We start from the raw sequence: 14,399 nt of genomic DNA, 5'->3' as shown, positions 1-14,399 counted from the left end.
CTTCTTCCATGGAGCCCACTTTCACTCAAAAAGCGATGGATGGTGTGATCAGAAACTGACGTACCTTCACCTTGGAGTTCAGCTTGTATCTCTTTGGCAGTTATCCTTGGTTCTTTTTCTACCATTCGCACTATCCTTCTCTTCAATCTGGGGTCGATTTTCCTCTTGCGGCCGCGCCCAGGGAGGTTGGCTACAGTTCCATGGACCTTAAACTTCTTAATATTTGCAACTGTTGACACAGGAACATCAAGCTGCTTGGAGATGGTCTTGCAGCCTTTACCTTTACCATGCTTGTCTATTATTTTCTTTCTGATCTCCTCAGACAACTCTCTCCTTTGCTTTCTCTGGTCCATGTTAAGTGTGGTGCACACAATGATACCAAACAGCACAGTGACTACTTTTCTCCATTTAAATAGGCTGAATGACTGATTACAAGATTGGAGACATGTGTGATACTAATTAAAGAAACTAATTAGTTTGAAATATCACTATAATCCAATTATTTATTATCTTTTCTAAGGGGTACCAACAAATGTGTCCAGGCCATTTTAGAATATCTTTGTAGAATAAGCAATAATTCATCTCTTTTCACAGCTTCTTTGCTTTATTCTATGACATACCAAAGGCATGCAAGTATACATTTGACAGACATGTTTTCAGATGCCACGGAGGCAGCCTACCGTAATTTTGTGAAAGTATAAAAATTTTACCTCAAATAATCGCAAAGGAACAACCATAAACGTTTAGCATCTAGCTGACGCCTGTTTCCGAACCTTACGTCATGCTTTCCAAGGTCTACTGTACTGTATTACTATTGGCTAACATGACAGAATCCCACCCAAATGGGCTGAGCTTGTGTATATTCCAAGCACTTCTAAACTTTAATCACCTCTGTCTGTCAAGTTATACTGTAATTATGTTGGCTATCATGATACAAGGCATTGTGAGGTGTCTACCACTCACACTCACTGTTAGTAGACTGGGTGTGAGTCACGTGTGGGTTCACTCTTTCGAACGTTACTTGTTTCCAGTGAGCGGTGGCTGACGTAGAACTTCAGATTATTTTATTTATTTATTTATTTTTGACAGTGTGTATTTTCTTAAAGGCGCGGGCAGTTTTTCATTTATCATATAAAAGTCCTTACGGGCCGTATTAAAGCAGTTACCGGGCCGTGTCTGGCCCGCAGGCCGTATGTTGTGCACCCCTGATCTAGTTCCTAGTAGATTACTGATCCCAAAACTAATTCACTCTTAAATGATTCCAAAGATTCCTCTGCAGCATGGCTTGGTTCTGTCCTGTCTCCACTCACAGTGATTCCTCTGCAGCATGGCTTGGTTCTGTCCTCTGTGCTCACAGTGATTCCTCTGCAGCATGGCTTGGTTCTGTCCTGTCTCCACTCACAGTGATTCCTCTGCAGCATGGCTTGGTTCTGTCCTCTGTGCTCACAGTGATTCCTCTGCAGCATGGCTTGGTTCTGTCCTCTGTGCTCACAGTGATTCCTCTGCAGCATGGCTTGGTTCCTTCCTGTCTCACTCACAGTGATTCCTCTGCAGCATGGCATGGCTTGGTTCTGTCCTGTCTCACTCACAGATTCCTCTGCAGCATGGTTTTGAAAGCAGAATCCTGTGCATCAGGGCAGGGCAGTGTACAGCATCCTCACCCCAATCCTGTGCATCAGGGCAGGGCAGTGTACAGCCTCCTCACCCCAATCCTGTGCATCAGGGCAGGGCAGTGTACAGCCTCCTCACTCCCTCCTTGTTTTCAGGCTTTTCCCTTCCTGGATGCCAGCACACCCCTCCACTCTGTGGTGTCACTGCCGCCAGGTCTACCTCCCGATGAGTTACTGCTACGCTGTGCGCCTGACTGCAGACGAAGACGAGCTGATCCGAAGCCTCAGACAGGTACAGCCCTGCAGACTTGCCTGGGGACCTACCCGATTTACCACATTGAAACTAGGGTCATTTAGAGTAGTATTCTACTCGCTAGAACACCTTCTCCCCAAATCTTGCTTCTAGCTTCCATGTGGTTTTATATACCTAATACCAGTAAGTCTAGTAATTAAGTGCAGAGAGAGCACTTTGGTTCTCATTCAGTAAGTATTACAGCATGCTGTATATGGGTCGACCAGGCTTTATTGATATATCTCTTTTGGTTGTAATTATGCACAGCCTAGGGTAAACAGTCTATCAGTTTTCACCAATACTGTTTTATTGTTGTATGAGTAATAAATAATCCAATGCAAGCTTTCCAATTTCAGTGCGAATTTTATAGAATTAGAATTTGAAATATCTAACATTACCAAACCCATAAATCATATAATGTACCAGCTGAAGTTAATTTTTGTCTGTCTGCCACCTCAATTACCTAAAGATGTTTTCTCAATATTTCTTGTGATAAATATTTTTGTGTGGTTTGTAACCCAGTGTACTTGTGTTGTGGTTTGTAGCCCCAGTGTACTTGTGGTGTGGTTTGTAAACCCAGTGTACTTTTCTTTTTCTTAAGGAGCTGTATGTTCAGGATTATTCCACCATTGACTGGCCAGCTCAAAGGAACAATGTGGCTGCATGTGACATTTATACCCCTCATAGCAAATTACTCACAACAGCGTACGGTAGGCATTTTTTATATCAGTGATGTCGTCTCTTAATTGCTGCTTCGCAGTAGAAGGACGTTTTTAGAATGAGTTTAAAGTGGCCAGCAAGATGTTTAGGAAAACATTCCTGTCCTATTTCAGAACATGACCTCAGGATCTAATGTCCTGTTCTCAAAGCAATATACACCTAACCATTTTACAAAACTAGAACCAAATAACTCTGGAGTTTCATTTAACATCTACACTCGCAAATTGCTTTTCTCATTTTGTAATATTAACTTGACTTTTCTACTAAAACACGGACTATGTTGAATGTAGACAGGATCCTGAAGAGACTGTACAGCTGTAGGTTCTCACCTTGCACATCAAGAACAGACTAATTAAGCCTAGCTAAACAGCAGCTTACACAGAGGGATTTACCCCTATAACATGAGTGTGTGTGTGTTTTGTGAGTAGTATTCTTTAATCTTATTATTCTTAAATGGATGATGTGATATTTCAGGGTTCCAATTATTATTGGAATAATAATTGCATTTATTATAATATACAAACCTTTTCTCGTATCACACTCTAAAAATGACACCAGATTTACATGTTATTATAATAAACTCAAAGTTCATAACTCCTATTTGTTGTAGTTGCATGAGTGAAGATTTACTAGGAATTTATTCAAAACAATGTAATTTTAAACATGCAATCACACAATACGTTCAGGAAATCAAATAAAACAATACAGAGTCAATATACACTCAAACAACATTACAATAAAACCAAGGCATTTAGGCAACAATTTATCAGTGAAATGTTAGTTAATTCAGCCTTATATATACTGACGATTAACAAAGCATGCACTAATCTGTTCTGTTCCCCTGAATAAATGCCATTTATTTATTTATTTATTTATTTATTTATTTATTTATTTATTAAACGTAAGAACATAAAGTTTACAAACGAGAGGAGGCCATTCAGCCCATCCTGCTTGTTTTGGTTTTTAGTAGCTTATTGATCCCAGAATCGCATCAAGCAGCTTCTTGAAGGATCCCAGGGTGTCAGCTTCAACAACATTACTGGGGAGTTGGTTCCAGACCCTCACAATTCTCTGTGTAAAAAAGTGCCTCCTATTTTCTGTTCTGAATGCCCCTTTATCTAATCTCCATTTGTGACCCCTGGTCATTGTTTCTTTTTTCAGGTTGAAAAAGTCCCCTGGGTCGACATTGTCAATACCTTTTAGAATTTTGAATGCTTGAATCAGATCACCGCGTAGTCTTCTTTGTTCAAGACTGAATAGATTCATTTCTTTTAGCCTGTCTGCATACGACATGCCTTTTAAACCCGGTTAAACATGCCGGTGTGTTCCTGTTTTAAGGTTTTAGTTTGTCTAGGGGATTTGGAGACGGTAATAATCCATGTTTGTCAGGGATAGGGTGGTGAAATTCTCATATTTATATCGAGATGGTTCTCTTAATTCATCGTTTTTATGAGGATTCATTGGAACGTTCTCATTGATGCTAATCCGTGGTGTAGTGGTAAATAAAAGGTGGGTAAATGCCCCTGTTTGGAGTTGAACAGATGCATTGTTATTGTCCCTCTGCTGACCAGAGCCCCCCATACGTTTATTTCCCTTCACGTGTGAACAGTCTCAGAGCCGACGGTGCGCTTCACTGAACAGTACTGTGAGTGTGCTTTCACAGGCTAGGATGAAGGGTACTAGTACCGCCCTGCAGGACCAGTGTGCCTAACAACAGAACATTAACAGAACATAAACAACCAATCACACACACACAAACAGAACACGCAGTCCAGTGGTCACGCACCCCCTGCGCCACAGTTCTGACTGGGAGCTCTCAGCTGTCAGTCTCACGCACACCAACACAACACAGACGCTCACCATTAATTGTCTTAACCTAGAATTTGCATATCACAGGAAAGTAGAAGTGAGTAAACTCTGTATCCCTTATGTGAGTAGTGGGTAAACGCTATATTGCCCAAATTATAAGTGGGTAAATGGTGTTTACTTGCGTATACCCTCGACTACACCACTGATGCTAATGCGAGGGGTTCCCGTGCCTGCTTTGTTTGGTTAACATTCCCCTGCCTGCAATCCCTGTGCTTTGATGTCGATCTGGCTTTGTTCAGTGCATGTCTGTTTCAGTGGAGGTGTTACTGTGAGAAGAATCGCCAGACTAAGCATCTCTCTGTCTTTATAAATTGCCAGTAGAGTTTGCAAAATATGCTATGATCTACAACGCGCTCCTTTCTGAAGGAGAATCATAAAAACAGCTGTTTTGTATTCCTGTTTTCAGTCATTCTCAATTTGTACGAGTCGTACCACAGCAGCGCTCTGAGGAAGTGGGCCATTGAGGAGCTGTATGATCACATCAAGGCCGATGACAGATTCACCAATTGCATCAGCATTGGACCGGTAAGACACCTACAGTATGTAATAATACATTTATAAGTACAAAAGCTGCCCAGTGAACATACAAGTGGCATCCTTTTTATTAACTTGAAGCATTGTCGTCTTCTTATTTTGTACAAAGTTGTATTTTATGATTCTCATTAGGGTATGTTCCTGGTGTTGACCAGTAAAGATCAACCACACCATTTTTGAAATCTCTTACCATAAAATTACATTTTCACAAACAATGCAATCACAAGTGCTATAATGCTATGGAAGTTTTGTTTTTGTTCACATTTTCGAGTCTACATATTGAGTAATGTTACAAAGACGATCACGTGAGTCACCTGCAGCTGTAAATAAAACAGTCGATCAGTGTAATGAAAGTCATGTAAAGTACAGACATTACCTCCCAGCCACAGATTTGGATACTCCCTGATAATGACAGTAACCTCTGTCATGTGAGAGTTGTGGCAGTTTTATAAACCAATGTACTTTGTAATCTTACATTTATCACATTTTTATGTTTTCGTTGCGTTTAGTATTTCAACTGAGAGGCTAGATTCTGTACTAATGGAAAGTGACTGGAATTAGAACTTCCATCTGATTTCTTCAGATCTCCAAAACCATCAACATGTTGGTGCGCTGGTATGCAGATGGACCCACTTCCTCTGTTTTTAAGGAGCATGTGTCCAGAATCCCTGACTATCTCTGGTAAGTATTTTACTAAAAGTGTAAACGGGTACAGGGACTGTAAGTATTCAACTAACCCTGTCTTTGGGGTGGAACATGTTTTGCCCATTATCCTACCAGTGATGGCAAGGCAGAGTTTTTCATTTGAAATATGTGTTGAACAGAAGTAAGTCACAAGGGATGTTTTAAGAGTGAACATAACATTTGAAAATGATGATAAACAAATAAGTTATGTTTTTTTCTGATGGTGATTTATTTTAAAGTTTTAAAGCCTTGCTCATCTGTAAACTCTGCCAGGCTGATAGCCATTCACTGTGCTGTGGTTGCTAGACAATCATATCATGTACTGTATACTGTAACACGAATCGCACCACACAAGGTTCTTGCCCCTTTAAAAATTGACCCAGACACAGAAATTGGAGGTTCAGCGCTTACGCGCACTTTTAATGATACAAAAATAAATTAAACAAAAGCAACACCTAGCTCTTCCCGAGCACTAACTAAAACAAAAACAGGAACTCTAAACTAGCACCGGACAGCTAGGCTGTTTACCGGCTGAAAGCAAACACAGTTTCGCAAAGGTTTCACACACTAACTTTGAGGACTTACAACACACTGTACTTGACTGCTTCAGGAGCAGGGCACACACCTTCCTGCTTCCTTCTTCCTAGCAGCCCCGAAAAAAACTGACTGCTCCCCTTTTATACCCTGCACCTGGTTCTAATTTAATAATGATCGCCAGGTGCAGGGAATATTTAAGCAATAAAACAATTAATGGAACTGATTAACAATAAAGCAACACAATCAAATAATAAAGCCCAATACAATTAAACAAATGTGTATTCTGCACATGTTTTTTCTTCAGGGGGGCTTTAACCCCCTCCCTGTTGTCTTACAATACATGTACCATGGTTGTGTCTCGGGTTGTTATGGGATGTCCCTTTCAAAAATATAGTTGTTTCTTTTCAACAGTTCAAGGTTTGCATTTCTGCTCACAAGCCTGTGCCCTGTGCTGTGGAGCACTTCTCTCAGCCCCTGTTAATGATGCAGAACTTTTGGCCATAGCTGTAGACTTGCTAGCAAATTGACACTGTGCAATTGATTAAGAATACCTAGATGGGCTCAAATGTGCTCATAAGAGATGATTTAGGTTTCATTTAAGGGATGTTTTTTTTAAGATACCATAGTGGTATTTCCAAGTGAAGAATCTGAAGCTTGTATTAACATCTCTACTCATCTACTGTAGTTCACATAGCAACTAATCTAATTCAAGGGCTACAGTAAAAGTTATGAAGATGCTTTAGGTTGAGGGAACTTTATGGACTGAGACCTTGTGTTCCTAACTTTTTTTTCTTTCTTTTATTCTTCGTCTATTGTGTAGAATTGTGTATTCTTACTGCACAGTTTTGCGTGCAAGACCATCATTACATGTCCTACCTGCAGGAAAAACGGACTGCCTAGACAGGTACCCCAGCAATCGGGTTTAAACTGACTGCCTAGACGGGTACCCCAGCAATCGGGTTTAAACTGACTGCCTAGACAGGTACCCCAGCAATCGGGTTTAAACTGACTGCCTGGACGGGTACCCCAGCAATCGGGTTTAAACTGACTGCCTAGACGGGTACACCAGCAATCGGGTTTAAACTGACTGCCTAGACGGGTACCCCAGCAATCGGGTTAAAATGTGTTTTTGTAAATATGACTGCATAGATGGGCAAACCTCTTTCATTGTATTTTCTACAGGCTCGGCCTTGATGGAATGAAGATGCAGGTAAGAACTCTGATCCCTTTTTAGCTGCTGGAATGTGCTTATACTTTTAATAATTACAGGATGTCCACTGTCGGCATCATTTCACTCACTGGCACTGTCGGCATCATTTCACTCACTGGCACTGTCGGCATCATTACACTCACTGTCACTGTCGGCATCATTACACTCACTGTCACTGTCGGCATCATTACACACACTGTCGCTGTCTGCATCATTACACACACTGTCGCTGTCTGCATCATTACACACACTGTCAACATCATTACACACACTGTCACTGTCGGCATCATTACACATGCTGTCACTGTCGGCATCATTACACACACTGTCAACATCATTACACACACTGTCACTGTCGACATCATTACACACACTGTCAACATCATTACACACACTGTCACTGTCGGCATCATTACACATGCTGTCACTGTCGGCATCATTACACACACTGTCAACATCATTACACACACTGTCACTGTCGACATCATTACACACACTGTCAACATCATTACACACACTGTCAACATTACACTCACTGTCACTGTCGACATCATTACACACACTGTCAACATCATTACACACACTGTCAACATTACACTCACTGTCGCTGTCGGCATCATTACACACACTGTTGACATCATTACACACACTGTCGCTGTCGGCATCATTACACACACTGTCGACATCATTACACACACTGTCAACATTACACACACTGTCGCTGTCGGCATCATCACACACACTGTCGACATCATTACACACACTGTCAACATTACACACACTGTCACTGTCGACTTCATTACACACACTGTCAACATCATTACACACACTGTCGCTGTCGGCATCATTACACACACTGTCAACATCATTACACACTGTCGCTGTCGGCATCATTACACACACTGTCAACATCATTACACACACTGTCGCTGTCGGCATCATTACACACACTGTCGACATCATTACACACACTGTCAACATCATTACACACACTGTCAACATCATTACACACACTGTCGACATCATTACACACACTGTCAACATCATTACACACACTGTCGCTGTCGGCATCATTACACACACTGTCGACTTCATTACACACACTGTCACTGTCGACTTCATTACACACACTGTCGACATCATTACACACACTGTCGACATCATTACACACACTGTCAACATTACACACACTGTCGCTGTCGGCATCATTACACACACTGTCAACATCATTACACACACTGTCGACATCATTACACACACTGTCGCTGTCGGCATCATTACACACACTGTCGACATCATTACACACACTGTCAACATTACACACACTGTCGCTGTCGGCATCATCACACACACTGTCGACATCATTACACACACTGTCAACATTACACACACTGTCACTGTCGACTTCATTACACACACTGTCAACATCATTACACACACTGTCGCTGTCGGCATCATTACACACACTGTCAACATCATTACACACACTGTCGCTGTCGGCATCATTACACACACTGTCAACATCATTACACACACTGTCAACATTACACACTGTCGCTGTCGGCATCATTACACACACTGTCGACATCATTACACACACTGTCACTGTCGACTTCATTACACACACTGTCGACATCATTACACACACTGTCGACATCATTACACACACTGTCAACATTACACACACTGTCGCTGTCGGCATCATTACACACACTGTCAACATCATTACACACACTGTCGACATCATTACACACACTGTCAACATTACACACACTGTCGCTGTCGGCATCATTACACACACTGTCAACATCATTACACACACTGTCGACATCATTACACACACTGTCAACATCATTACACACACTGTCGCTGTCGGCATCATTACACACACTGTCGACATCATTACACACACTGTCAACATTACACACACTGTCAACATCATTACACACACTGTCGCTGTCAGCATCATTACACACACTGTCGACATCATTACACACACTCAACATTACACACACTGTCACTGTCGACATCATTACGCACACTGTCAACATCATTACACACACTGTCAACATTACACACACTGTCAACATCATTACACACACTGTCACTGTCGGCATCATTACACACACTGTCAACATCATTACACACACTGTCACTGTCGACTTCATTACACACACTGTCGACATCATTACACACACTGTCGACATCATTACACACACTGTCAACATTACACACACTGTCGCTGTCGGCATCATTACACACACTGTCAACATCATTACACACACTGTCAACATCATTACACACACTGTCACTGTCGACATCATTACACACACTGTCAACATCATTACACACACTGTCGCTGTCGGCATCATTACACACACTGTCACTGTCGACATCATTACACACACTGTCAACATCATTACACACACTGTCGCTGTCGGCATCATTACACACACTGTCGACATCATTACACACACTGTCAACATTACACTCACTGTCACTGTCGACATCATTACACACACTGTCAACATCATTACACACACTGTCACTGTCGGCATCATTACACACACTGTCAACATCATTACACACACTGTCAACATCATTACACACACTGTCGCTGTCAGCATCATTACACACACTGTCGACATCATTACACACACTGTCACTGTCGACATCATTACACACACTGTCGCTGTCAGGAATCATTACACACACTGTCGACATCATTACACACACTGTCAACATTACACACACTGTCAACATTACACATGCTGTCACTGTCGGCATCATTACACACGCTGTCGGCATCATTACACACACTGTCAACATTACACACACTGTCACTGTCGACATCATTACACACACTGTCGCTGTCGGCATCATTACACACACTGTCAACATTACACACACTGTCACTGTCGACATCATTACACACACTGTCGCTGTCGGCATCATTACACACACTGTCAACATTACACACACTGTCACTGTCGACATCATTACACACTGTCGGCATCATTACACATGCTGTCGACATCATTACACACGCTGTCGCTGTCGGCATCATTACACACACTGTCGCTGTTGGCATCATTACACACACTGTCAACATTACACACACTGTCAACATCATTACACACACTGTCACTGTCAACATCATTACACACACTGTCGCTGTCGGCATCATTACACACACTGTCGACATCATTACACCCGCTGTCACTGTCGACATCATTACACCCGCTGTCACTGTCGACATCATTACACACACTGTCACTGTCCTCTCGCGGTTTATGATGTCACATAACCCATTGATTAAATATTTTCTCGTAATGCACTGCAGCCCATGTTATTATTTTATTTATATATATATATATATATATATATATATATATATATATATATATATATAAATACAGTGCCTTGCGAAAGTATTCGGCCCCCTTGAACTTTGCGACCTTTTGCCACATTTCAGGCTTCAAACATAAAGATATGAAACTGTAATTTTTTGTGAAGAATCAACAAGTGGGGCACAATCATGAAGTGGAACGAAATTTATTGGATATTTCAAACTTTTTTAACAAATAAAAAACTGAAAAATTGGGCGTGCAAAATTATTCAGCCCCCTTAAGTTAATACTTTGTAGCGCCACCTTTTGCTGCGATTACAGCTGTAAGTCGCTTGGGGTATGTCTCTATCAGTTTTGCACATCGAGAGACTGAAATTTTTGCCCATTCCTCCTTGCAAAACAGCTCGAGCTCAGTGAGGTTGGATGGAGAGCATTTGTGAACAGCAGTTTTCAGTTCTTTCCACAGATTCTCGATTGGATTCAGGTCTGGACTTTGACTTGGCCATTCTAACACCTGGATATGTTTATTTGTGAACCATTCCATTGTAGATTTTGCTTTATGTTTTGGATCATTGTCTTGTTGGAAGACAAATCTCTGTCCCAGTCTCAGGTCTTTTGCAGACTCCATCAGGTTTTCTTCCAGAATGGTCCTGTATTTGGCTCCATCCATCTTCCCATCAATTTTAACCATCTTCCCTGTCCCTGCTGAAGAAAAGCAGGCCCAAACCATGATGCTGCCACCACCATGTTTGACAGTGGGGATGGTGTGTTCAGGGTGATGAGCTGTGTTGCTTTTACGCCAAACATAACGTTTTGCATTGTTGCTAAAAAGTTCAATTTTGGTTTCATCTGACCAGAGCACCTTCTTCCACATGTTTGGTGTGTCTCCCAGGTGGCTTGTGGCAAACTGTAAACGACACTTTTTATGGATATCTTTAAGAAATGGCTTTCTTCTTGCCACTCTTCCATAAAGGCCGGATTTGTGCAGTATACGACTGATTGTTGTCCTATGGACAGAGTCTCCCACCTCAGCTGTAGATCTCTGCAGTTCATCCAGAGTGATCATGGGCCTCTTGGCTGCATCTCTGATCAGTCTTCTCCTTGTATGAGCTGAAAGTTTAGAGGGACGGCCAGGTCTTGGTAGATTTGCAGTGGTCTGATACTCCTTCCATTTCAATATTATCGCTTGCACAGTGCTCCTTGGGATGTTTAAAGCTTGGGAAATCTTTTTGTATCCAAATCCGGCTTTAAACTTCTCCACAACAGTATCTCGGACCTGCCTGGTGTGTTCCTTGTTCTTCATGATGCTCTCTGCGCTTTAAACGGACCTCTGAGACTATCACAGTGCAGGTGCATTTATACGGAGACTTGATTACACACAGGTGGATTCTATTTATCATCATTAGTCATTTAGGTCAACATTGGATCATTCAGAGATCCTCACTGAACTTCTGGAGAGAGTTTGCTGCACTGAAAGTAAAGGGGCTGAATAATTTTGCACGCCCAATTTTTCAGTTTTTTATTTGTTAAAAAAGTTTGAAATATCCAATAAATTTCGTTCCACTTCATGATTGTGTCCCACTTGTTGTTGATTCTTCACAAAAAATCACAGTTTCATATCTTTATGTTTGAAGCCTGAAATGTGGCAAAAGGTCGCAAAGTTCAAGGGGGCCCGAATACTTTCGCAAGACACTGTATATAATCCAGGTCTGGCAATGGAACGTGAAACAAGCAATCGAGCAAGGTTCCAGTTGTCCGTATATAGGAAGGATACGGACAGTTGGAGCCTCATCGCATTATTAGAAATCACTGCGCTGCCTCACAGAATTTACAGTACCGGTCCATCTTTTTTTTATAGTTACAGTAAGTAACTATAAAAATGAGTGACCAACTACCTGAAGATATGAATGTCTCTAAAGAAACTGAACCACCAAAGAAAATCCCCGTAGTAAGCAGACATGCCGATTTTGGATGAAGAATAATTCAATGAATTGGAAGATAGGAAACAGAAAAAATACTACAAAAAATTACAAAGTGGGCAATTGTCGTCTTTTCAGAACTGATTTAATTAAATCCAAAGCTCTGTCAACCGAAACGGCTGTTGGTGAGGTAGACGTACAGTATTATCTAGAGCGTCATGATGGAACACCGCCTCCTGTTGGATCTTTTCAGCATGTTTTTAAACAATGTACATTCATAGCAATGTACAATTCAACACATATTAAAAATAAATAGTCATGTTTTCAATTAAATTAATTTATTCAGCTTTACTTAGTGTGTAGTTCAAACTTATGTATGTATGTATGTATGTATGTATGTATGTATGTGTTGAGTGAAAAAACATTTAAATTTAGATTCTTTGAACCCCAGGAGGTAAACCAAGACAACGTCACACAAAGGATACAGTCAAAACACACACTTTTATTAAAGTGTTAAACAATCTTACAAAGCAATCGGGAGAGGCCCTCAGATTCAGCACGTACAGCTCTTTGGAGAAAGATGTCTCAAACAAAGACTGTGAAACCCCCAAATGCTCTCACACAAGAAAGCATACACACCCAACTGCTCAGTCACAGAAGAAAACGTACTCACACCCAACTGCTCTCGCACACAAGAAAACGTACACACCCAACTGCTCTCGCACACAAGAAAACGTACACACCCAACTGCTCTCGCACACAAGAAAACGTACACACCCAACTGCTCTCGCACACAAGAAAACGTACACACCCAACTGCTCTCGCACAAGAAAACGTACACACTTAACTGCTCTGTCACACAAGAAAACATACACACCCAACTGCTCAGTCACAGAAGAAAACGTACACACCCAACTGCTCAATCACAGAAGAAAACGTGCACACCCAACTGCTCTGTCACACAAGAAAACGTGCACACCCAACTGCTCTGTCACACAAGAAAACGTACACACCCAACTGCTCAATCACAGAAGAAAACGTGCACACCCAACTGCTCAATCACAGAAGAAAACGTACACACCCAACTGCTCAGTCACAGAAGAAAACGTGCACACCCAACTGCTCAATCACAGAAGAAAACGTGCACACCCAACTGCTCAATCACAGAAGAAAACGTACACACCCAACTGCTCTGTCACACAAGAAAACGTGCACACCCAACTGCTCTGTCACACAAGAAAACGTGCACACCCAACTGCTCAGTCACAGAAGAAAACGTACACACCCAACTGCTCAATCACAGAAGAAAACGTGCACACCCAACTGCTCAATCACAGAAGAAAACGTACACACCCAACTGCTCAGTCACAGAAGAAAACGTGCACACCCAACTGCTCAATCACAGAAGAAAACGTGCACACCCAACTGCTCAATCACAGAAGAAAACGTACACACCCAACTGCTCTGTCACACAAGAAAACGTACACACCCAACTGCTCTGTCACACAAGAAAACGTACACACCCAACTGCTCTCGCACAAGAAAACGTACACACCCAACTGCTCTCGCACAAGAAAACGTACACACCCAACTGCTCAGTCACAGAAGAAAACGTACACACCCAACTGCTCTGTCACACAAGAAAACGTACACACCCAACTGCTCTGTCACACAA

The 14,399-nt window shown here is 41.8% G+C and overlaps 1 protein-coding gene across 3 annotated transcripts in view; it reads left to right on the top strand.

The window, feature by feature from the left end:
- lss (lanosterol synthase (2,3-oxidosqualene-lanosterol cyclase)) overlaps positions 1–14,399 on the top strand; it is a 63,991-nt gene that overhangs the window by 24,364 nt on the left and 25,228 nt on the right. For all 3 annotated transcript variants that reach the window (XM_034000142.2, XM_034000132.3, XM_059031978.1), the window contains 5 exons: positions 1,767–1,902; positions 2,504–2,612; positions 4,898–5,016; positions 5,609–5,706; positions 7,429–7,456. In XM_034000142.2, the coding sequence (XP_033856033.1) occupies positions 1,767–1,902; positions 2,504–2,612; positions 4,898–5,016; positions 5,609–5,706; positions 7,429–7,456 (490 nt within the window). The remainder of the gene's footprint in view (positions 1–1,766; positions 1,903–2,503; positions 2,613–4,897; positions 5,017–5,608; positions 5,707–7,428; positions 7,457–14,399) is intronic.

Source organism: Acipenser ruthenus, chromosome 10, assembly GCF_902713425.1.
Source record: "Acipenser ruthenus chromosome 10, fAciRut3.2 maternal haplotype, whole genome shotgun sequence".
Classification (NCBI taxonomy): domain Eukaryota; kingdom Metazoa; phylum Chordata; class Actinopteri; order Acipenseriformes; family Acipenseridae; genus Acipenser; species Acipenser ruthenus.
The sequence above is the reverse complement of the archived record's forward strand: the minus strand, read 5'-3'. Positions and strand labels throughout refer to the sequence as shown.